This window comes from Urocitellus parryii, chromosome 3 (assembly GCF_045843805.1).
Source record: "Urocitellus parryii isolate mUroPar1 chromosome 3, mUroPar1.hap1, whole genome shotgun sequence".
Classification (NCBI taxonomy): domain Eukaryota; kingdom Metazoa; phylum Chordata; class Mammalia; order Rodentia; family Sciuridae; genus Urocitellus; species Urocitellus parryii.
The window spans coordinates 100,923,361-100,949,152 of record NC_135533.1 but is presented as its reverse complement, the minus strand read 5'-3'; the positions used below and the strand labels follow the sequence as shown (position 1 = coordinate 100,949,152).

At 37.8% G+C, this 25,792-nt stretch overlaps 1 protein-coding gene and 1 pseudogene across 3 annotated transcripts; one reads left to right on the top strand and one right to left on the bottom strand.

Moving 5' to 3' along the window:
* LOC144253718 (ribosomal protein eL22-like pseudogene) overlaps positions 1-4,115 on the bottom strand; it is a 7,839-nt pseudogene extending 3,724 nt beyond the window's left edge.
* On the top strand, positions 775-25,792 carry H2az2 (H2A.Z variant histone 2). 3 transcript variants are annotated; one of them, XM_077796002.1, is made up of 5 exons: positions 775-4,116; positions 9,135-9,212; positions 11,836-11,949; positions 14,590-14,719; positions 24,176-25,792. In XM_077796002.1, the coding sequence occupies exons 1-5, from the start codon at positions 4,114-4,116 to the stop codon at positions 24,271-24,273; spliced, it is 423 nt and encodes a 140-aa protein (XP_077652128.1). In that variant the 5' UTR covers positions 775-4,113; the 3' UTR covers positions 24,274-25,792. The 3 variants fall into 3 exon arrangements, with proteins under 3 accessions (XP_077652128.1, XP_077652129.1, XP_026255238.1); XM_026399453.2 differs by lacking the exon at positions 24,176-25,792 and adding an exon at positions 15,874-17,061 and having other exon boundaries at positions 781-4,116; XM_077796003.1 differs by lacking the exon at positions 9,135-9,212.

The following is a 25,792-nucleotide window of genomic DNA, read 5'->3' as shown; positions in this document are numbered from 1 at the left end:
ATTGAACACAGTGCCTCATACATGCTAGGCAAGCACTCTACCACTGAGCCACAATCCCAGCCCCTCAATCTTTTTTTAAACCTTCTGTTTGTTTTGCCTTTAATTTGCTCCTTTTTGTTTTGTTAAGTAGATAATGTAGGCTCATTGAAAAATTCAAGATGACCCAAGGTTTTTATAAGAAAACATTTTTTCAAATAAAAACATTTACTTTGGATTTATTTCAACATAATCCAGTGGGGTGGGGTAAATGGGGATTTGAATACAAATACAGCAAAAGTATCAATGAGTTGATGATTATTATAGCTGTGCAAGGGTACTTAAGGTTTATTTTAGTATTTGCTTTACTTCTGTTTTCATTAAAAATTGTACATAACAAGGGCTGGGGATGTGGTTCAGTGCTTGCCTATCACTTGAGAACCCCTGGGGGGTTCATTCCCCAGTACCTCAAAGAGTTAAGCCCCTACACTCATTTAAAATATATATATATATATATATATATCAGAAACTTTAAAAACAAAAAAGTATGCTGTGTCATATCATATAAAAGTTCATTCAGGTTTCAGAAAACTAATTTTTTGAACAGAGAACTAATATAATGTATTGTTAACTGAATATAAAATTAAGCACTGAAGTGTAAAAAGAGAACTCTAAAGTATTATGGAGGTAGGTGACTAGTAGTGGGAAGGGAAGGGAAGGGGAGGGAAGGGGAGGGAAGGGGAGGGGAGGGGAGGGGAGGGGAGGGGAAAAAAATCTTAGAGATGAGGCACTGTAGAACTGGAACTCAAACCTCTGAGGAAAGAGTTGGTTAATGCTGGTGAGAGGGTTGCGGATAATGGGGCTAGGTCCACCAGTTAGAAAAACCGATCCAGCCACTGCTACCAAAGGAATTGCTACTGCCAGAGTAAAGAAGTATTATTGCTTGTGACCCTCAGAGGAACAGAAGTAGACAGGAAGGAGCATCTCCCAATGCCATTTTTCTTGAGTGCTCCCTATTAGCAAAGCCCAACAGGGAAGCAGAAGGTAAAACAGAAACATTTGCAGAATTGCAACATTTATATCACAACACTGGGCATACTGTGGGAAAGATGTGTGTATGGTGTGGGGGAGGGTAAAGAACGGTGGATAGGGGAGGTTGGGTTTGATCAGCACATGCTGTACACATGTATGAAAAATATCACACTGAATGCCATTAATAATATAATTATACATTTCAATAAAAATTAACTAATTAATGGGGAAACAGTATACTGGCACACTATTGCCTTTGCAAAGGTGAAATGGAGGCTAAGGGCAGGGACAGGAAGAGTTGCTTCCCTGTACCTTTCATACCTAGTGGATTTTGTATGTGTGAATATCTCACCCACTCAAAAATGGACTAGTTTTAAAGAGAAAAGCAAAAAAAATTAAAATTGATTAATATTATTTCAAGAAGTATAATGTGGACCAGGTGCAGTGACGCATACCTGTAATCCCAGTGGTTTAGGAGGCTGAGGGAAGAGGACCATGAGTTCAAACCAACTTGGCGAGGCCATAAGCAACAGAGACCCTGTCTCAATAAAAAGGTGGCTTGTGGTTCTGTGGTTAAGTGCCTCTGGATTCAATCCTCATTACCAAATATATATATATATATATATTTTTTTTCTCTTATTTGCCAATTGACATTTATAGGGTACTAGGTACTATACCAAGCACAGAATAATGACCTAAAAAAAAATTCTGTTCACTGAGTCTTTTACAATTAAACCTAAAGATTGATGACAGCAATATACAATGGGTACTGCAGACATACAGAAGGACATTTAGTACAAATCAGTATGCCACGGGAAGGCATTCTGAAAAACAATGTCTCTTGAGGAGATTAAAAGGGAAGCTCAGATGGAGGATTGTTTAACTAAGGGCAAAATCCCAGGCAAAAGCAAAATGAAATTTAGGGTATAGTGAGGGAAGTGACAAAACACAAGTTGAACATGAGCCAGAAATGTAGAGCCTTCTACACCGTGCTAAAGATTTGGATTTTGTCTTGAAATTGATAAGGTTAAATGAAAATGATAGTAAGATTTTCATTTTAAGAAAAAACAGATGATGTAATGAAGTATGAAAAATGAACAGGATGCTAATTAAGAGACTTTTCCTATAATCCAGGAGAAAAATGGCAAGGCTAAATTGAGTGTGGCAAACCAAAATAGCCAGATTTTTAGATATTCAGAAAAAAGATGTGGTAAAAGCTATACCATTAGATACTAGCCTTCTTTCAGACTTTTTGTGATAACAAGTCTTTGTTACTTCAGGGACCTTTTATGGGTGGAACACTGCCCATTTTATCAAAACCAGATTCTTTATTTCTCTCTAGCAGTAAGTACCCTCTTCTTTTCCTTCAGTATACTTAGTACTTATTTTAATTCACACATTTGTATGTTTACATTTTAAACATATAACTCCTGGTGTAGAGGAACATGAAGGCAGGAACCATATCTAACCACTGAATCTCCAGTATCTAGTACAGTGTCTGCAAACAGTAGGCACTAATGATTTGTTCAAGGAATAACTCATGTTTATAAGTTAACATACGAGTTATTCTGGTCTTAGTGAATAGCATTATCCATCTATCAAGAAAGATGGATAATGATATTCACTAAGACCAGAAACACAAAGGAGGGGCAGAAATTAACAATTAGCTATTGCTTACTTTCAGGGTCCCATTAATCTAGGCACCTAGCTCCTCCAATTTCCCTGAACCTTCTCTCTTCCTTATTCTTGCCAATATCTTCCTAATTTTCTAGTCTTGTCGAAAAGCTCACCCTTTCCTTTTTTTCAAGTTACATTTCCTTAGAGACTTACTTCCCCCAAGTTGCTTCTTCTGACTGCCTCCAAAGTTACAGTCCCTGTCAGAAGAAAGAGAATTCAAAGTTTGGCACATGTATTGCCTACCTGGTGATAAATTTCTGAAATGCCAGCCTAGGAAAATCCTACCATAAACATGGAAAGTCCATCCTCCCCAACACCTAGAACCCAGCATTGTCTGGGCAACTGTTTAAATGCAAGTTGGAATGAATTAGAAAAAACATCTAAGACTGTATCCTCGTTATCTATTGATTGTGTTAGCCCACACAATTGACTATGTTCGTTTAAGCTCATTTCTTCAACTGTGAAATGGAGCCTACTCTCTTCAAAAGCTCAGATTGTCCAGGCTGGGTGATAACGAAGACGATACGATGGGCCTTTTAAAGTTTTGCAAACAGGTTGTGGACCAGAGAAAAAAGATCGCTCGGGCGCTAAGTGTTAAATGCATTCACATTCATTCTTAAATCTTCACAACAGTTCCAGGGGGATGTAAATTCCGCGTTAGAATTTTTCTTGTGCTCTATTCAGCATTTCCCTCAAAACTTTAACCTAATGCGTAAGAAAAACAAGGCAAATTAAAGAGGATTAGCGGGACCCTGTCAGGGATCGGCGCCTGAAGAGAACATCCAGATCAGTCAGCCAAAACAGCGGATCAAAGTGTGGATCGCGCAACCCTGAATCTCAGTGCCCGCGGGATGCGAGTCCCGGCTGAGACGAAGAAATCCTCAGTCTTTAGTAGAGAGTCGCTTGAAGAAGGGCCCCCGACAGCTTATTCCTACCCAAACAAATCTCAGAACCGACACTGAGAATGGGCGGGAAAGTCCAGACGCCAGAAATTACGCCACCGTATTCATCAATTCCGCTGTCGTTCCCAGTGTCCAGCCTCCTTAGCTCGCGGGCGATGTTTTCATTGGCTCTCCTTCGCTTTCATTGGTTCGCCCTCCTGTTCGTCAGGTTCCGCGCGCGGTGAGAGGTGGAGGGAACGTCAGTGTTGGGGCTGTAGGCCCCGCCTCCGCGTGCCGTGTGCAAAAACAAACAGCCGTTAGGGAGGAGGCGCCGGGGGCGGGATTCTAGTTAGAAAAAGGCTCACTATTGGGCAGATGCCGGGGTTCAAACCAGCAAGGTGGGCGGCCATTGGCCGCAGTGGCGCGAGGCGGGCCCCGGTTATTGTCCCGACCGGCGGCGGCGATCGGAGCTGCGAGAGCGGCTGCGGCGGCGCGGGGCGGCAGCGGGTGGTCGCGCGGCCCAGCGAAGGCAGAGGCGGCCGAGACCATGGTGAGGGCGGGCGAGCGGCGAGGGTGTCGGCGCGGAGGCCGGCGTCAGTGTCGCTACCTGTGGAGTCGGGAATTGGCGGGCGTCCGGGCCGCGTCCGGCGGAGCCTCTCCCCGCTCTCTGGGGGGCCTGGGCCGCGGAGTCCGTGGTGGGTGGCTGCCTGATCGCTGGGCAGGGCCAGGTCGGGTGCGTATTCTGCCCCGAGCAGAGCAGATCTGTCCTGATCCGGTCGGCCCAGCGACGACAGAAACGTCAGAAACGTCGCACACCAATCTGAAACGGGAACGCCAGAACCCAACGGCCGGATCTGGCTTGGAAAGACAGAAACAAGTGCTAGTGCGCTGACGCACGAATGAGGTCAAGCAGGAGCCGCTGTACAAGTTAGAAGTCTTTGGCGTTGTTTGGTTACGTAATCTCCGGGCCATAAATTTGAGGTTTTCTGCGAAAGGGGCTTGTATTCGTGGTCCTTTGAGTCAGAAAGAAGGGTATTACGAACCAGAACCTCACGATTTGTTCTAGGTGATTGCATGGGTTTGAGATGAACGGCCGTTATCCTCTTGACTCCCTTGCAGTTGCTGTTTATTCACTGAACAACAGTGCTTCCTTTGCCTCTGCTGATTTTTGATCTTACATATTTTTTATTTGAAATCCAGATCTATTTAAGACAAGTGAGTTTTTTAAAAAATGGAAGTAAATAAAAACTTCATTTCCTTTGTAAAATTGAGGAAAGGACGAAAGTGTCAAAGGATAAGCTGTATGCATTGCATTTAGTCTGTAATAATGACACTTTTGCGGAATCTTATTTATATCGGTATTCCTGCTTTAAGCATCCTAGGACGCGTAACTTCAACTGGAGAGGCCTGCCTAAAAGTTAACCTCAGGTTTTCATTTGTTTGTGGATGTTTTTGTTTTGCAGTGCTGAGGATGTCTTTTCTCATACCACAGATAGTATTAGATGACATATCCTATCCTATGCTTGAGAATGACACGTGTGGAATTTAATAGACGTAACACCTAACTATAAGCAGATTGGTCAATCGAGGACACAGATTTTGGTTATTGTAAAATTCTCAAAAGTAGAATTGAAATAGAACTTATGAATAATTGCTTCCAACCTCTGGAGTTTATAGTTTACTATTATATTTCACAAACTGAGGTGCAGGTTACATCTAATCTGTAAATTGCCTCAAGCTGATGATTTTCATGAACCTTGCTATTTTTTAAAGATGTTTTTCCATCTGTAGTTATATGTATTGGATATACATTTACCAGTAGCTAAAAATGCATAATCATTAACATAAAAGTATTGGAGGCATGGAGTTGTCATTCTTGAAAAGATTTTAAACTTGAGGGGGAGTAAATGTGTATCTATTAAATCAATATGAAAATATCCAGTGTCCAAGTTTTTCTGAGTGAAATATACTCCAGCGTGCACCTTATCTTTCATATATATAAATAAATTTTAACCAAGGGGTTTAACGCATTAGTGATACATTCATTTCTTAGAATAATAATTTTTATGTTGCTTATTTTTTTTTCTCAGTCATCAGCTATATGAATGTATACAATTGGGAGGATATACAGTTTGAGGGAGTTTTAGAAAGAAAATAATTGTACAATTATTATACAGAAAATTGTACTTATGTACAATTTTATATTCAGACAGGTTTAATACCATAAAGATTCGTTTTTGTTAAGTGTAAAAGATATATCTGGAAGGCTGAGATGGGAGGATCACAAATTCGAGCCTGGCCAGTCTCAGCAATTTAGCAAAGCCTACCCTAAGCAACTTAGACCCTGTCTCAAAAAATAAAGAGGGCTGAAGAATGTAGCGCCTCTGGGTTAAATCCCCAAGTACCAAAAACAAAAAAAGAAAGAAAGTAATATCTGTGGAGTATATCTGTGGAGTCTCCAAACCTTGGAAATAATCATTTAATAATTTAATGTACTTTGTTTTGTTTTTAAAATGGGATCTTGCTATATTGTCCAGGCTAGTGTCCCTGGGTTCAAGCAATCCTCCTGCTTCACCTCCCCAAAGAGTTGGGACTATAGGCATGTGTGCCATCACACCCAGCATATATTAAGACTTAAAAACTGATTATAGTCAGGCCTGGTGGTGCTTGCCTGAAATTCAAATGACTTGGAAGGTAAAGAAATAAGAAGATCAAAAGTTAGAAGCCACCTTGGCAACTGGTTGAGACCCTGTCCCCCCAAAAATAAAAAGTACTGGGAATGTACTCAGTGGTAAAGCAACCCTGAGTTCCACCCCAGTACCAAAAAATAAAAGCTGATTATACATTTACTTCCTTAAAAAGCAAATAGAATGGCAAATAGAACAAATTTAAAACAGGGTAAAATTGCTTAAGCAGAGTAATTATAACTATATCAATTGAGAAGCCTGGGGAGTTTTGTGGTTAGTAGCTTTTAGTTAATAACTAGTTCTTACTTTTTTTAATCAAGTTACGAGGAGACAATGATTATAATTTTAGATTCATGTACTACTTAAGAGGTTTTTACATATTTTTTACTTGTATATAGATGAAAGGGTTTTTAAAATTTAGTAGATGAGAATATCTTATTAATGGAGATGACTTCAAATAAAAGATGATGCAGTATCTTTTTCTTATGTAGCAATATAGTCAAATTATTAAAATATTGAGGCATCCTCATAGAGAAATCTGGAATTTAAGTTCTCCCTAGTAAATGTAAATCTTGCTAAATTGTTTTAATGTAAGAAAGAGAATGTGAATTGATTTGTAGATGGTTTTTTCCTGCTAATACCTGCCCAGATGGTGCTATTTCATTCTACACTCTCCCCCACTATCAAAACACACAGGATTTGGGGAAATTAGCGTTTGATCCATTGAGACTTGCAGACAAGACGAGATTGATTATAGATAAAAATAATTTTTTAAGGAAGGCATTACATAGAGAATATGCCATCTCAAAATTTGCCTTCTGGGGCTGGGCCTCAGTGGTAGAGCGCTCACCTAGGATGTGCAAGGCACTGGGTTAGATCCTCAGCACCACATAAAAATAAATAAAGGTATAAAAAAACACATCAATATTTTTTTAAAAATATGCCTTCTACGTTGAAAGTATAGACTCTGAAGCTACCAACCCTGTAAACTGACTATTTTTTTTACAAGGTTATTTGTTTGTTTTACAGATTTAAATGGCAAAATCAAGCCAGACCAATGGCACATGCTTGTAGTCCCACCTACTTGGGAGGACTAGGCAGAAGGATTGCAAGTTTGAAAACAGCCTTGGCAATTTTGCAAGACCCTATCTCAAAAACTAAAAAGCGCTGGGGATGTGCCACGGTGATAGAGAATCCTTGGGTTCAATCCCCTGTACTATTAGAAAAAACAAAAAAAGCAGAAGCAAGTAATAGAAAAAAGAAAATTGAGTTTCTCTCTTAAATGAAAGCTCATAGCTTTTGCACATACACTGCCTTTGTTACATAGAAATAGGATTTGTAGATTCTGTATCATTACACACACACACACACACACACACCTCATTTGTTATATCTGCTTAGTAATCCATTGTATTTAGATACCATAATTATTTATATAATTCTACAAAATGGACATTAAGGTTATTTGAAAGCATTTATTTTCTATCAGTCAAAAGTAGGATTTGTTTAATCCCTTTAATAGAAGTTTATGTATGTGGTAAAATCTATAACATAAAATTTATTTTTTTTTAACTGGAAATAGAACCTAGGTATACTCTACCATTGAAGTATATCCCCAGCCATTTTTTTCTTTTTTTTGAGACAGGGTCTTGCAGACTCGCTCAGGGGTCTTGCTAAATTGCTGAAGATTACCTTGAACTTGTGATCTTTCTGCTTCAGCCTTCCTAGTCACTGGGATTACATGTATGCAACCATGCCTGGCTCCATTTTTAAAGAGTACTGTTTAGTGATATTAAGTACATTCACATTGTGCGGCTATGCCATCACCACCATTTATATCAAGAACTTTTTCATCTTCCCGAACTGAAACTACCATTAAACAAAAATTCCCCCAGCCCCTGGCAAGAAATTCTACTTTCCAGCTATGAATTTTACTACTCTATGATCTTAAGTGGAGTCATGCAGTATTTTTCCCTCCCCCGCCACCCGCCCACTTTTTTTTTTTTTTTAATGGTACTAAGGATTGAATCCAGGGCCTTAAACACACTAACACCAGCTCTACCACAGAGCGATACCCCTTTTTATTCTGTTTTGAGACAGGATCTCACTAGGTAGCCCAAGCTGGCCTTGAATTTGGAATCTTCCTGCTTCAGCCTCATGAGTAGCATATACCACCACACCTGGCTAGTATTTTGTCTAATGGTTAGATTTCACTTAGCATAATGTCCTCAAGTTTCATTCATGTTGCAGCATGTATTGGGATTTTCTTTTCAAAGCTAAATATTATTCTATTATATATTTTATTTTGTTAATCAATGGACAGTTTTATTTTTCCTTTTGGCTACTGTGAATAATGTTGCTGTAAATATGGATGTATAGATGCCTGTTTTGAGTTCTTTCAATTTGGGGGCATATACCTAGAGGTAGAGTAGTTGAATGTGTTTTATCTTTTGAGGTTTGTCCTCTCGCCCCCCTCCTTTGGTAACATACTTATTTCTTCCAGAAGAGCTACAATTTAAATGTTTCTGTGAAAATAATGTTATATTGACATTTTAAAGAAAGTTTTTAAATACGTAGTATTTCAGGTATGCATAAAAGTTACTAATTTGTAAAAGTCATGGATCAGAAAGTTGAAAAATATGTTCAAATTCTAAAATTTAGAATTTTGGAGTATTACACTTTCAGTAGATGATAATGTTTGATATCTTTTTATATAAGTTAATTAAAGGAGATATATTTACAAAGGAAGAAAGGAGATCACCTAGATATTTTTAGCTATCTAAAGTAAAACTAAAAATTTTGTTTCCTTTTTTTTTTTTTTTTTTGAAGGAGCATTTTAATTCTTCATCCAATACTTTTTTTTTTTTTTTTTTTAATGTAGGCTGGAGGCAAAGCTGGAAAGGATAGTGGGAAGGCCAAGGCCAAGGCAGTGTCTCGCTCACAAAGAGCTGGACTACAGGTAATGAATGTGTGCTGTTATAGTTCATTTTTAAATTATTTTCTTTATTGTTGCATTTTATGACCCATAAGAAACATTTTTAAACATGGAAGTTGGAAGTTCAGACTAAAATTTAAGTTTAGTTTTATCCTTTTGGTAATGGTGAAAGTTTGAGTAAATGGGTGACATAATCCAGGTGACCCTAAAGGAAGAGGGAAGGGAACTTAAATTTGATGCACACATTGTGTATTTTAAGGCACCCTGTAAATTCTCAATTAGAATTTATTTGAAGCATATTTAATTTGAAGTGTTATGGAAGTCAGATGGTTTAAAAACAAATTAACATATACTTAGAGTGGGATGAGAAGGAATAAAAAGCATGTGTGCAGAAAATGAATGGAGAGTAAGGGCTTAAAGGCTTAGAACTTAAGGCACATAGACATTTGTAGTAGGGTTATATTATGAGTTAAATTTAAGTGGAATTATTTTGAAGTTCACCAAAACATCTATGTGGAAATGTCCAGAAGTTGGAAACATGAATCCAGCTTTCTAAGACTAGTGATAGAATTACAAACTTGAGATCATTTGTGTAAAATTGATAATTCATTCTGTAAAAAAGCTTCCTAACCTATAAATGAGAAAGGAATACAAGGATTCATTGGTGGATCCAAAGACTGAGGAATCCTCAAGAGGTAGTATTAGAATACCAAATAAAGCAGGATTTAGACTACAGTATTACTGTAGCACATATACATATGAAGTGTACATATACATATGTAAGTGTAATGTGTAATACATTTAATGTGTACACTTATATATGTATAGTAGTACTACCTATTCTTATTAAGTATGTATACATCTTAAGTGTACATATATGTATGTGCACTTAAATACTATGTTATCATTCCCCCTGCTCAAAATAGAGTTCTTTCTTAATTATAGCTCTCTGTTATATACTGACTGCTATAGCAGATACACAGTTCTAATGAGGAGGAGAGAAAATAGCCAGGCATCATGAACCTGTACTGCCAGCTACTTAGGACAGGCAAGAGAATCTTAGGTTTGAGGCCAGCGTGGGCAACATAGCAAGATTCTGACTTTTAAAAAGAAGTCAGTGATGACCTCTGAGTAGTATTGGTGCCTACAAAGAAAGATTTTGAGATCCTACTATGTGCCAGACAACATACTACTCACTAAGAATGCAAAGGGGAATAAGGTATGGATTTTTCTTTTAAGAAGCTTATAATCACTTAGTTAGGGGAGCAGGGAATGATTTTTCTCCTTATCTGGAAGTGACTGCTAGACTTCAAGGGCAATATTTTTTAGAAGTCAAGTCTAGGTTGGAGAAATGATGACAAGAAAGTAAGGGATTAGGGAATTTTTTGGTTTTTCTGTTTTTTGCCGTATTAGTGATTGAACCCAGTGCTCTCTACCACAGAGCTATATTCCCAGCCCTTATTTTTTAATTTTTTAAAATATTTATTTATTTTTTTTTAGTTTTCAGCAGACACAACATCTTTGTATGTGGTGCTGGAGATCGAACCTGGGCTGCACGCATGCCAGGCGAGCATGCTAATGCTTAAGCCATATCCCCAGCCCTATTTTTTAAATTTTGAGGCAGAGTCTCAGTAACTGTGGAGGCTAACCTCCTGTGATCTTCCTTCCTTAGCCTTCCAAATAGCTAGGATTACAGGCACATATCACAGGGTTTGGGATTTGTTTTTAAATTTTGCCTTTGAAAGGAGATTTGTAGGGTTTGGGATTTGTTTTTAAATTTTGCCTTTGAAAGGAAATTTGTAGATCAACTAGAAGTGGTTGCTGTAGAATGTGGGAACATTTTAAGTGTAGTTTCAGAAAGAAAGGAGCCAATGGAAAGGAAATTATTGGAGTTGTTGAAATAAAGGCATAGTGAAGGGGTGAGGAAGATAATAAATGCTGGGAGTGATTGAATGGTGCAGCTCTGTGGTAGTGTGTGTGCTTAGCATATGCAAAGACCTGTGTTAAATCCCTAGCACCAACAGAAAAGGGAAAAAAAAGAAAGAAGGAAGAAGAAGGGAATAGGTAAGTCAAAGGATAAATGGAATTAGGATACTTAGTTTAAAAAAAAAAAACCACAGTGAGAATGTGGTATTGATTTTTCTTAGCTGTCAGGTCATCTCTTAAAACTGAAGAACAAACAGAGTTAGGGTAGAGGAAGGTAATGAAATTTTAAAGTCACATGTAGTTGTGTGAAGGAATTGACTAGATATGAATATGATCATTGTGCCATGTTTGACACATGTTTCTCTTTATTATATAATTAAACTTTCTATATTGTACAGGGGCATATTACTAGGACATATAGTCCTTGGCAACTATTAATTGCCAAATAGGTTTGATTTCCAATACATGTGACCAAGTTTGTTTGTTTGTTTTATTATTTTATTTATTTATTTATTTTTCATGTCTTCATACATGAACTTTGGATAATGATGCCCATCCATTCCACTATCATTTCTAACCCCATGCCCCCTCCCTGCCCCTCCCACCTCTCTGCTATTTTTATGATTTTATATTGTATTCATATTATTAAGCCTTTGATTACAGCTCAGTGGTGTAAAGTTAGAATTGTATAGTGCTTCCCAATGAGATATTTCTCTTTCAGTTTCCTGTGGGCCGCATCCACAGACACTTGAAGACTCGTACCACAAGCCATGGACGGGTGGGTGCCACTGCTGCCGTATATAGTGCTGCGATTCTGGAGTACCTCACTGCTGAGGTTTGTTGGGGCATATCTTGTATATGGGATTCCAAAACATTTTCTAAACTAAATGGATAAAACCATCAAATATATATCCAAAAAGACATATGTACTCTTTAGTTTATTTTTTTTCCTTCTTTTTTATTTTTGCCTTTATTTTATTTGTTTATTTTTATGTGGTGCCGAGGATCAAACCCAGTGCCTCATGTGTGCTAGGTGAGCTCTCTACCACTGAGCCACAACCGGAGCCCCCCTTTTTAATAGCAGTTTTAGATGTATCTTATAGGCCTGTCACCCAGTGTGTGTTAAAAAGAAACTTTGTATACTTATTTTTACACTTAAGCAAGGCCCAGGAGTCTAGACTTTTTTTTTAATATTTAGTTTTTAGTTACAGGCAGACACAATATCTTTATTTTATATTTATGTCGTACTGAAGATCAAACACAGTGCCTCACGCATGCTAGCCCAAAGCTCTACCTCTGAGCCACATCCCCAATCCCAGGAGTCCATACTTTTAACTGATCTGTCTAGGGTATAAAATACTGTACTAATTAAGTAAACTCTGAAGTATATATATAGTAGAGTGAACAGTAAATATTTGTGATATTTAACTAACCTCTTAGTTTATGAAGATTGGAGTGGAGTAAAGATTTGCCAAAGTGATGATATATAAAAATCAAAAGGTAAAGGGAATATAATATAGTTAAGTGGTAGAATGCCTACCTAGCATGTGCAAAACCCTGAGTTCAATCCCCAATACTGCTTAAAAGAAAAAAAAAAAAAAGCTGGGTGCAGTGGTGCACTCCTGTAATTCCAGCCGCTTGAGTGGCTGAGGTAGGAAGATCATGAGTTCAAAGGCAACCTCAGCAACTTAACACAGCTCTGTCTCTAAATAAAATATTTTAAAAAAGGACTGGAGATGTGGCTCAATGGTAAAACGCCCCTGGGTTCAATCCTCCACCTCCCCCCAAAAATCACAAATATTATTATGATCAGAAATAAAAGACCTGAAGATCTAGTCAGTCTTGGTTCTCTGCATGGTTGTACATAGATTGATATTTTAGGAAGATAGATTTTTTGGGCAAGAGTTTTTAATTCTTGGATCTTGGATTACCACTTTCGTCTGCAATGAAACTCCTTCAGCTACATTCCAGACCAGGCAAGTAATTTGAGTAGCCAGCAAGTTAAGTGGTATGGATAGATAGCAGATCTATAAAAAGGGAAAGTTCTTGCTTGATGGTGTGGATAACTAAACAGGAATTTAGGTTTAACCTGTGTGTCAGTTATTGTTGCTGTCATTTCATTATCATCTTCAAGTCATCTCTGTCCCATTGGAGATATAACATTGAATTACATATAGTTTTAATTTTTTTTAACTTTTTTTAACTTTGTTGTGTCATAAGCAAGGGGTTTTACATGGGCACTATAATGTTAGTTGCGGAGCCCTTTCCTCCCTTCTCCATCTTGCACTAGTTTTTGTTTAGCTACAGACTACACAAGGGAGTAATTGTCCAGTAATGTTGAGGCATAATATTGTGGCTTATAATGTTCAAGTCGCATCTAAACTCCCATTTTCTTTATCCTTTGGAAATGGTTAAATTCTTTGAAGTTAAGATTAAACAGGCTATGGGTGTAGCTTAGTGATAAAGCATATAACTAGTGTGCTTAAAGCTCTGGGTTCAATCCCAGCATGAAAAGAAAAAAAAGATTAGAAAATAAATATACTTTTAAAAGCAGTCAACATATTTCAGAAATTTAAATTTGGAATTTTAGTCATTCAGTAGAGGTAAATTACTGAAATCTAAGCCAAGAGTTTAGGTCAGGAGTAATCACTTTTCAATCTTTGCTTTGCACTAGAGTCATTTGGAGAACTTTCAAATGGGCTTCATTTCTCAAACCAATCAGAATCCCTAGAGAGAATGGGGAGGGTACTGGTAGTTTTAAAAACTCAACAGTTGATTGTGATGTACACCTAGTCTTAACTACTGCTCTATTTAAATGAGGAGGCGCTGTGTTTTTTGTATTACTTTCATTAAAGGTATGATAATGCCAGTATAACAAAAATGCAGTATTACGGCTAACTGAAACTTTGAAATTTCTCTAGTTAAAAATTCCCATTATAGTGTGAAAGGATTCTAGCTTATAGCCTATGGATTTATAGAGATCATTAACATTAAAACTTGTGACTAAGAAATTATTTTAAATTAGATTTTTAAACTTTCCCTTTTTTTGAGTATTAATAAATAAATTCCAGCCATTAAAAGAAATGAACCACCAGATAGACTACATGATTACCTTTAATTTCTTTCTATATACAAATAGGCTTTGCTCAAGTTTCTGTTTGTTTCAGAGAATGAAAAAGGGTCAAGTGAATATAAAAAGGGTCAAGTAGGGGCTGGGGTTATGGCTCAGTAGTAGAACGCTCGCCTACCACATGCAAGGCCCTGGGTTTGATCCTCAGCATCACATAAAAATAAATAAAGATATTGTGTCCAACTAAAAAATAAATATTAAAAATAAAAATTTTTTTAAAAGGGTCAAGTAAAGTAATGAGAGTTCTATGAAAGCATCATAGAAATATAGGAAAGAAATAGTGCACTGAATTCTTTAAACATTTTGTCCTTCATTTGATAAGTTATTTCATGATTTGCCTTGTAGGTGCTGGAGCTGGCAGGTAATGCTTCCAAGGATCTCAAAGTAAAGCGTATTACTCCACGTCACTTGCAGCTTGCAATCCGTGGTGATGAAGAATTGGATTCTCTTATCAAGGCTACCATAGCTGGGGGTGGTATGTATTATTAAACCTAGATTGTTATTGGTCTTTCTAACAAGTATATCTAGATCAATGATCCTTTGCATTTGAATGACTAACTAGAAAGCATATAAAATTTAGTTTTCCAAATTTTAAATCTGTTATTCCCCAAATCTTAAATCTGTTACAGTTCTAGGCTTCTTTTCATGATGATTTAAATAGATCTGAATAAATATTTGTTCTCGGGGCTGGGGATGTGGCTCAAGTGGTAGCGCGCTTGCCTGGCATGCGTGCGGCCTGGGTTCGATCCTCAGCACCACATACCAACAAAGATGTTGTGTCCACCGAGAACTAAAAAATAAATATTAAAAAAAAAAAATTCTCTCTCTCTCTCTCTCTCTCTCTCTCTCTCTCTCTCTCTCTCTCTCTCTCTCCTCTCTCTCCTCTCTCACTCTCTCTTTAAAAAAAAAAAAAAAATATTTGTTCTCCTTGTAGTCACATATAATACTGTTTTAGCCAGTCTTTATGTAATGTCATATATGGTACTTTAAGCCTGATGTTTAAAATATTTTCCATTATCTTTAAAACTATTTTTTTTAATTATCTTGAGAAATTGCTTAACATGATACCTTTGAATGGGCTAAAATACTGGATATAGGTCAGGATCAACAAAAGAGGTAATTTGGTGATTCTTATTTTTTTCGATTATTCTTATAGAACCTCATGAAAGCTATTGTTACTCATTTCTAAAAATTCACATTAAATCAACTTTACCTATAATTTTAGAAGGGTTCACAAATCCTTGGGGGTAGTACTTAATGTAGATACCTTAATAGGAACAGAATGTGGAAAGGGACTTAAGTTTTTTTCTTTGTATATTTGCTCTTTTTTGCTCGAGGCTCTAAGGTGTTAAGATGTAGCCAGTTAATCTGGGCATGGAGAAGGCATGCCCAATGGCTTGGGAGACTGAGGTGGGAGGATAGTAAGTTCAAAGCCAGCCTCAGCAATCTAGCAAGGCCCTAAGCTACTAAGTGAGACCCTGTCTCAAAATAAAATATAAAAGGGGCTGGGGTTGTGGCTCAGTGGTTAGGCACCCCTGAGTTCAGTCCCTGGTACCAAAAAAAGAAAAACATGTAGCCAACTAAAAAATATTTTTAATAATAACTTGTTTTACTTTAATTTCATTCTAGGTGTGATCCCTCATATCCACAAATCTCTGATTGGAAAGAAGGGACAGCAGAAAACTGCTTAGAGGGTTGTTTTAACCAATCCTCTTCCTCCCCGTCATTGTACTGTAACTGGGACAGAAGATAACAGTGGGGATATGTGGAATTTTTAAAAACAGTTAAATGGAAAGGCATAGACAATTACTGTAGACATGCTAAAAGAAACATTTGTATGTTCTTAGACTCAAAGTTTGATAAAGTACCTTTTCATGTGGTGACAGTGTGTGTTGATTGGCTAGGTTTCTCCCATATGTTTTATACAAAAATGGAATTGATAAACCATTTTTTACAAAATTATTGTCTCAAAATTGTTCTGTTCATGATGTATTGAAAATATTTTGCTCAGCTTTTGAAATTTTTTTAAATCATAATCATTATTCAGAATAGTCTTAAAGTAGAAATTGGGAATATAGCTTTATCATGTTTGATATTCCATGTTATATTGAATGTTAGACGCTATCAATTTGTTATAATGCTCCATTATCTTATTATATACCACTAAGAAAGGAAAACTCCTTGAATTAATGCCATCAATTATAGGATACATCTCAATTTCAGAGATGTTAGAATATGGAAAAATATGCATTTTATACCGAAATGGGGTAGTAGATTTACTGGAATCCTTTATTGAGTACTTACCACGTGCCAGGCCCTGTGGTCAGTGCTTTACTAATCAAGAAATCTTATCCTCACATTATAGACATGGTTCCTGAGGTTCACAGAAATTAAATGATCTGCCAAAAAATATTTAGGACTAACAGATTATACACCTAGATCTTAATGACTCTAGAGCCCACACCCTTACCTAGATTTAATGTTAGATTTATCAAACCTTTCTGCTTTTGGCTTAAAATTCCAACTTTTGGTGGTCTTTTATTGATATAGTAACAGTAATTTGTACAATCTTTTAAAAATTATTTTTTTGTTGTCAGTTTCTAAATAACTGTTAGAAGATTTAAGTTAATGTACTAATTAATGGTCCATCAGAAAATTCTATTTTTCTGTCTGGAAATCTTCATAAAGAAGGAAATTTTTGATGTTTTATAGTATAACACTATCAAAACAAAACTCAATTTTAAAAATATTTTATTATGGAAATTCTCACAAATACACAAAAATAAAGAGAACAGTATGATTAAGCCCATCTTCCAACTTCAGTAGTTGTGGTCAGTCTTATTTATCCATATCCTTACCTGCTCCCTACCAAATGGATTGGTTTGAATCTCATTATAGTTATAATGTTCTCATATCTGTATACTTTAGAGAAGTACTTAAACATCTGTGTAAATGAGAGACATTGTCTTAAGATAAGTAAAACATTTTTTTAAATGATACAGTACATTCAAATTTTCCACTCTTTTTGTGTATGTGCAGTACTGGATACTGAACCCACAGCCTCACACTGGCTAAGCAAGTGCTCCATTGCTGAGCTACATCCCTAAACTTTTTCATTTTATTCTGAGACAGATTCTTGACAAATTGCCCTGGCTGGCCTTGAACCTAATATCCTCCTGCCTTAGCCTGCTGAGAAGCAGGGATTACAGAGTGTGCCAGTACACCTGGCTATCATACTTTTTTTTTAAATAGTTGATTTGTTTGAATTAGGATCCAGATAAATCTCTGTATCTTAGATTTTGTTGGTATCTCTTAAGTTCCATTTTAATTTTATTTTTTGAAGAAACTGAGTTGTCTTATAGAACTGTCCCTTTAGTGTGGATTTTACTAAACACATTCTAATGATGTCATTTTAGATTTTCCTGTCTTCTCCTTATATTTCCTGTAAAATATCATTAATCTAGAGGGCTTTTGTTGTTGTTGTTGTTGTTACTTTTAAGATTGATGATGAGTTCTGATACTGCCAGCCCATTAAAAGTTCTGTCAGCTTTTCCCCTAATGGTTTTGGCTACCATTAGTGATACTTGCCCAGATCCAGGATTCCATTAGGGGTTGCCAGCCAATGATATCACATCATTCCTTCTGTATCTATTAGCAGAAATGCTTATGAACTTTTACTTATCCATTTATTTTTATGTTTATTTTTATTTTATTTTTTGTGGTTCAGGGGATTGAACCCAGGGCCTTGTGCATGCGAGGCAAACACTCTACCAATTGAGCTATATACCCAGCCCTACTTATTCATTTATAAGGCAGGGTAAGATAGACATTTCAAATTCTGACCATTCTCTGGGCCCACATTTTCAAGTTTCTTTATGAAGAGTCATGTGTGAGGTTTGAATAGTTTTCAGAAACACAAAGCAGTAGAAGGTGAAATATCACACCTTTGAGTCACTTGCATAAGGACATTTTTACTAGAGTTATCTAGTTAATTACATCAAGTGAGTTTTTGTACTTTCTGTATCCCCAGGATTGTATTTTATCTTCTAACAAATGTAGAACAAAGGGATGGAGATGGAGCTCAGAGGCAGAGCTCTTGTCTATCGTGTGAGGCCCTGGATTGAATCCTTAGCACCACGGAGAAAAAAAAAGTGTAGGATAATTAGGCCATGTACACAGCCTAGCTTCTAGTTAAGTCAATCATGTTACATCCAACCCACTGGGATATTTTAAAGTGTGTTCCAGCTGTTATGTCACTTCATCTATATTTTTTAAATTTTTTGGAGGGGGGCTACTAGGATTGAACACAGAGATGCTTAACCACTAAGCCATATACTCAGCCCTTTTTATATTTTATTTTGAGACAGGATCTCACTGAGTTGCTGGGGCTGGCTTTGAATTCACAATCCTGCCTCAACCTCCCGAGTTGCTGAGATTACAGGCATGTGTCAGCTCCAAGCGATACCTGTTTTAAATAATTTCAGATTTGTATTTTAGATCAGTAAACTCAGAGAAGTAGAGGGGAAAAAATTTTTTTAACAAAAGGTAGAACTTAAATGACCTAGAAGAATGGGAAGAGTCCAATAGGGAAACAATATGAAAGAGATCTTGGGAATAAAGAATGGCATTTATATGAGGAGTTATGAAAAATGGTCTGAAGAGTATCTGATGTAAGGATGGAAATAAGAAAGGTAATGGCTGGCTTTGGTGCCTGAGGCTTTATTGCAAAGGTTCCTTTTTTGGGGGACATTTTTATTATGAAAATTTTTCTAATATGCAAAACCATTAAGCAGTGAATAATTCTTATACCCACTACTTAGATTCTACAAATAACACACCACATAGTTCATTTGTGGAATGGCCCTTATTTGCTGCCTGTTTTTATTCTCTTGTCATTTCTTGGAGAAAGTGTTCTTCCATCAGATGAGGTCATCATGTAGGATGATTAGGAGGTCTGGGTGAGTATAATGGGACTTAATAAGTTGCCTCGGGAATAGGAGAATTGTGACCCCCATGACTTCCCCTCCTGTGATGTTAAACTTGTATGTTGCATTATGTTGTTAAAGGGGCTTTGCAGAATATATGGACATTTGCTTCCCAAATAAGTAAATCCAATTTTAAGCAAGATGCTTGATCTGCTGAGGTGGAGCATTGATTTAAAAGTAATTTCAAATTTAAAGGTAATTTGATCCAGCGACTTGGGAGGCCTAAGCAGGAAGATCTCAGGTTCAAAGCCAGCCTCAGCAATTTAATGAAGACCTGAACAGCTCAGCGAGATCTATCTCTAAATAAAACAACAACAAAAAGAAGGGAGCTGTGGATTTGGTTCAGTGGTTAAGTGCCCCTAGTTTCCATCCCCAGTACCAAAAAAAAAAAAAAGTAATTTAAGAGCATTTTGTGTGTGTACTAGTAGTTTCCTGAATGCATAAAATGTTCCATTTACACATTTGGCCTTTTGGATAAGCCACATTGCTATAGTATCAGCCATGCCAACATCTCAAGGGAAAACTTAGTCTGGGGGCCTTCAGATGCTGGTCAGGTGGGAATTCAAGTGGAGTGATATATGTGTAGTGTTCATTTCTCAGTTTTTGTTTCATAAGGGAGCCCCAAGTCAACCAACCTGAAATATGTGAAAGTTGAAAACCATCCCGGTAAAAAATATACTTTTCCACAATCTAGCATGAACATTTTGGGGGGGACTGTATTGAACCCAAGGGTACTCTACCACTGAACTACATCCCTAGCCCTTTTTACTTTTGAGGCAGGGTCTCACTAAATTGCCCAGACTGACCTCAAATTTATAATCCTCTTGATAGCCCCCAAGTCACCGGGATTTTAGCACAGGTTACTGGATCCAACTATTTTTTATTTTTGTACCAGAGATTGAAAACCAGGGCACTTAACCACTGAGCCACATGTCTGGCCATTTTTTATTTTGAGACAGGGTCTTGCTAAGTTGCTTACAATCTTGCTAAATTGATGAGGCTGGCTTTGAACTTTCGATCCTCCTGTCTCAACCTCCCAAGCTGCTGGGATTACAGGTGTGGGCCACCATGCCCAGCTAATATTTATCTTAAAGTGCAAATACATGGTGCTAATGTCTTTTTGGGTGAGACCCAACCCAGCTGCTGGAATTGTTTGGACACCTGGCAGGGGGAAAAGTATGTTGGAATATTTTTGAAGGAACAGGGCATTTTGCTTTGAGAGCTGTAGATATATGAGAGATTTTTTCAAGAGGAGAAGATAGGAGAATTGTGGCCCCCATGACTTCCCCTCCTGTGATATTAAACTTGTGTGTTTCAATATGTAGTTAAAGGGGCTTTGTAGATGTTATTATCTAGACAATTTGCCTTAGAAGCAGAAAAGGAAATAGGAGACAAATTCAGAGTACTGGCAGTACCACTGCACCTGAAGATAGAAGGACTACACGTAGAACAGAAGGAGATTAATCCTGCTACTAATCAGTGAGTTTGGAAGAGTACTCTGAGGCACAGAGGAGAACATTGGCCTCAGTCAATGGCCTGATTTTAGTTTAGTGAGACCATGAGCATAGAGTTAACTATGCTGCCTCAGACTTCTGATCTACAGAAACTTGCTGAAAGCCACCAGGTTTGTGATCATTTGTTACAACAATGGAAAATAGAGGAATATGTCCCTACAGGATTGAGACTAAGACTTCAGGTCCCTATGGGATTGAGATTTACAATTTATTATGAGAAAAGTCTCTAAATTTTTTTTTTAAGTTTTTAAGTAGTTCTGGAGTCAGATACACCTGGGTTCAAATCTTTGTTGGCTGGTTCCTGGTTTTGTGGCTTCACCCCTTCAAGTCTGTCTTCATCCCTAAAAGATAGCTAGCAGTACCTACCTACCCCTTGTTCTCTCTGAGAACACATGCATCACATACAATGCCTTGTGCCCAAAGAGTTCCAAGCCCCCATCCCCTGCCAAGTGTCATGGCCTCTTGGTTTTTCAGTTGGTATTTCTAAGCCTTTATTACTAGAGGTTCAATGAAAATGTGCACAAATTAAACTCAAAATGCAGAATATGAGAACTGGTCCTCTTATGTCAGCAGCTTAGAAAGGTACTTCAGGAAGTACCAAGGTTAATGCTAAAAGTCAGTGCTGATAAAGTATAGGAATCTGTAGATGAGATGTGTCAGGATATCTTCCATAACCCCAAATTGGAAATGCATCACAGTGCGTAGTCTCATGAAACCTTTGAAGAGCATACCAATCACCAGTAATGTGTAAACTAAGAAAAATAGCTACATTAAGCCAGGAACAGTGGTGTGCACACCTGTAATCCCAGTGGCTCAGGGGGCTGAGACAGGAGAATCATGAGTTCAAAGCCAGCCTCAGCAATGGCAAGGTGCTTAGCAACTCAATGAGACCCTGTCTCTAAATAAAATAAAAAATAGGGCTAGGGATGTGGCTTAGTGGTTGAGTACCCCTGAGTTTTAAGCTACTTAAAATATGGATGCCTGGGCTGGGGTTGTGGCTCAGTGGCAGAGTGCTTGGCTCACACATGTGAGGCACTGGTTTTGATCCTCAGCACCACATAAAAATGAATAAACAAAATAAAGATATAAAAAAATATATGGATGCCAAACAGTTAGCTCTGGTCTTTCATCTTGTCCTCTAGCTGAAAGCAACAGATATTCAAATGATGCACCTAGAATACTACAAAAAAATGTATATCATGAACCTTCTAAATAAATACATGAAAATTAGTGAAACCAAGAATATAAACTCTGTCTGCCAAAGACCTACTATATGTGTGACACAAAAGCCCCATGAGCTCCATAGAGATATCTCTACAGATGGACCCTCCTTTCAGGAGCTGGTGGTAGGAAAACAAACTGGCCAGTGCTAACAGTAGCCGAGACTGTCTTCTCCAGTGGCATGGATGCTGTGAGATTCTGTGAATCAAACCTTTTACCAGATTGAATTTCTTAGCTGGTTAATGATTACACAAATTTTCCTCAGATTTTTTGAACCATTTCAATTCTGTAAGTAAACTCTAACATTGTACTTTTTAAAAATATACTTTTTAGTTATAGATGGACACAATACCTTTATTTTATGTACTTATTTTTATGTGGTGATGAGGAAAGAACATGTGCTGGACAAGCACTGTACCACTGAGCCACAACCTCAGATCTCTAACATTGTACTTTACAGCCACCGTACAACTAAAATCCCAACCCTGGAGATTAGACCAGTTTCTTCCAGTTGGCTCATTCTTTAGGGAAACCCAGTTCAGTCAAACAGCTCTTTGTCCAATCCTTACTTGGTTGTTTCCTTCCACCTTCTCTTTACCATGAGTCCTTTATTCCTGGATGTGCCCTATTTGGGAACTTCAAGAACTAAGTTCTACAAATTCTGATTATTTGTAGAGTCAGAAATGTTGGATAACATGTTAAAGTATATTTAAACTCCAAGAACTTTTGCCATTTGAGTTGTATGCCTTTCAAACTTCAAATGTCTGCATTTGCTTATAACAGAAATCATTCATTTTATGAATAGATGATAGGGGTTCCCACATTATTTTTTTCACAAATAATTCATTATCTAAATAAGTATGTTAAATAATGAAACTGAAAAATGTCTTTTTTCCCAAAATATCAGAAAAAACAAGTTAGTTTATTATCTTGTCAATTTCAGTTTTTTCTTAAAATTTTTCTGTACTGCTTATCAATAAAAAATGAAAGGGTAGTATATAAATACTAATGGAAATCCTGAGCAAATTTGTTTTTTGTGGGTGAATATTGTTTGTGTTTATATTTTGTGGGGTTTTGTTTGTTTTGTACTGGAGATTGAACCCAGGGGCGCTTAACTGAGCCATATCCCCAGCCATTTGTAAAAAAAAATGTTTTTTTTTTTTGGAGGAATACCAGGGATTGAACTCAGAGGCACTCAACCACTGAGCCACATCCCCAGTCCTATTTTGTATTTTATTAGAGACAGGGTCTCACTGAGTTGCTTAGCACCTGGAGTTGCTGAGGCTGGCTTTGAACTTGCAATTCATCTGTCTCAGCCTCCTGAGCTGCTGGAATTACAGGCGTGTGCCACTGGCCCCTGCCCTCTGTAAAAATTTTTATTTTGAGACAGGGCCTAAGTTGCTTAGGGCCTTGCTAAGTTGCTGAGACTGGATTTGAACTTGTGATCCTCCCGCTGCAGCCTCCTAAACCACTGGCATTATGGGTGTGTGCTACCACACCCAGCCTGAGTATATTTGTTTAATTGAAATTAATTTTCCTTGGAGATGTACACTTGATCTTTTACTTATTGCCTGTATTCATCATCACATTTTTTTGGTGGGAAAAGTTGTTTCTAGTTTATGTGGTAGAATTAAATATATTCTGTATAAAGACAGGTGGGCTAGACTAATCTCTGGACAATCAATTTCAGTTTTAGAAACTATGAGAAAGTGAGTCTCTTGGTACTGAAGGTATTGGAGAAGGGCTGACCTAATCAGACCTGGCCACACTGAGCCATGTGGTGCTAGCACTTTGAGAGCCTCTTGGGCTCCACATGGTTTTCCATCTCTACCGCAGGAAAGTGATCATTAGCTGCTGCTTGTGTGTGTGTGTGTGTGTGTGTGTGTGTGTGTGTGTGTTACCAGGAATTGAACCCAGGGCCTTGTGCATGCAAGGCAAGCACTCTACCAACTGAGTTATATCCCCAGCCCATCCATCATTAGCTTCATTTTATGGCAAGGAAATTTGGGCAGCAGATAATTTAACATCCCAGGACCACATATCTAAAGTGGAAAGGAATTTAGTCTGTTTAGCTCTAAGACTTAGAACTTTTTTCTATAGATAGGGAAGGCCATTAAACATTTTCTTTGAAAACCTACCAACATGCCTTATGCAGATTTGTCTCAATCTGCTGAATAAATCTAGGAAATTGATACCAGCCTTATTTTACAGGTGAAGATATTCTGATTCAGAGATGTCAGATTGCCACACCCAAAGTCACATGGCTCCAGTGGGTAGCACAGCTGGAATTTGAATCCAGATCAGTTTGACCTCCAAGTCCAGGCTCTATCAGTGCAAAGAGCCCCACAACATACAAGAGGGTCTCCAGCCAGCCATGGACGTGCAGCTGCATTTATAGTCATTGTTCTGTTTGCTTGAAGCTGCAGGTAGAAACTAACTCTAAAACCCTCATCCTAATGTCTCATTGAGAGACATGTGGCCTTTGGAGCTACCTGTTGGTTTTGGTACCTTTGGAGCTATCAGTTGGTATCTAGCTTCTGGGCTTTTGCAAAGAGTTCATATAATAGGCATATATAGATAAGTATGTATCTCCTGGAAGAGAAGAGGCTGTGGCTCCCTACTTTGTATGAAGCCAGAAAAAAAGGCACTTCTGTGAATAGGCAAGTCTCCAGGCCTATAACTCAATTCCTGAGTGTGGTTAGTGGAGAAGAGCATGCTGGGAACTGACCAGAGGCCTATAGATTCAAGCTTCTCATGTGAATGAGTGTGATTATGGATATAAGAACAGAAGCTGAGGAACTCGGCCCCAAAGCCTTTCTTGTGGAATTTAGCAGCATAATCCTATGTTCCAGTCTATATCCTGGCAAAAAGCTTGCTTCCTGCCCCCTCCCCATGGCCCAAAATGAGCTTCCCTGTCCCCACTCCACTTTTTCCTCCCTCTATCGACTTTCCTCCCCCATTGTCTTCTCTAGCTGTGAGTACAGCCATGTACTTCTGGAGCCCATACTCTTCCTGGTGGGCACAGTGGCGCATACCTGTAATTTCAGCAATTTGAGAGGCTAAAGTAGGAGTATTACAAATTCGAGGTCAGCTTGGGCCACTTAACAAGACCCTGTCTCAAAAATAAAAAGGACTGAAGAAAAGAAGAAAGAAAATACAATAAATAAGTAGTTGAGATAATAAATACAAAAATAAAAAGACAGAAGGTTTAGCTTAATGGTAGTGCACCCCTGGTTTTAATCTGTAGTACCAAAAAAACCCAAAGTCCATTCATACTCTTCACACTGGACAGAGTACACATTCTGACCTCCTGCAGTTCTATAATTCTTCCTTCAGATTTCACAAATTGTTTTCCACTCACTTCCTAGGCTTTTCTGGTCACTTAACCTGTCTCCCAATTTTAGCCCATTCTACAGACTATGGTTATATTGTCCCCAGAATTTGTCCCTTTGGATTTGTCCAACTTTGCTCCAGTACTTCCAATACATGCATATGCCATTTTCATCCAGGGATGATGAACGCTCCTCACTAAGGCCTTGCATGTGTCTGGAGACTGATACTGAAGCTGCTTTCTCTACTCAGTCCTTTGTCACCAAGTTTGTTTTCTCCCATTAGTAAGTTGGATTTCCTTCACATCTCTTCCTCAGAGTTTGATGTATTGAGAGTCTTCTATGTGCTATTGCAAGGGGGTTGTTAGTGACACAAAAGACTTATTTTTCTCTGGATGCCATCTTCAAAAACTCAAATAAATGGAGAGAGGAGAAATAGGTATGTAGAGAAAGATTTCAAGCTCAGGAATATTGAACATATGATAAGGTACCAGATGAA

What these genes read in the sequence shown, in the direction of transcription:
- H2az2 (XM_077796002.1), top strand. An exon ending in TGGAGTACCTCACTGCTGAG is followed by an intron (nt 11,950 to 14,589) that starts GTTTGTTGGGGC and finishes TTTGCCTTGTAG; the next exon opens with GTGCTGGAGCTGGCAGGTAA. An exon ending in GGCTACCATAGCTGGGGGTG is followed by an intron (nt 14,720 to 24,175) that starts GTATGTATTATT and finishes CTTATTTTACAG; the next exon opens with GTGAAGATATTCTGATTCAG.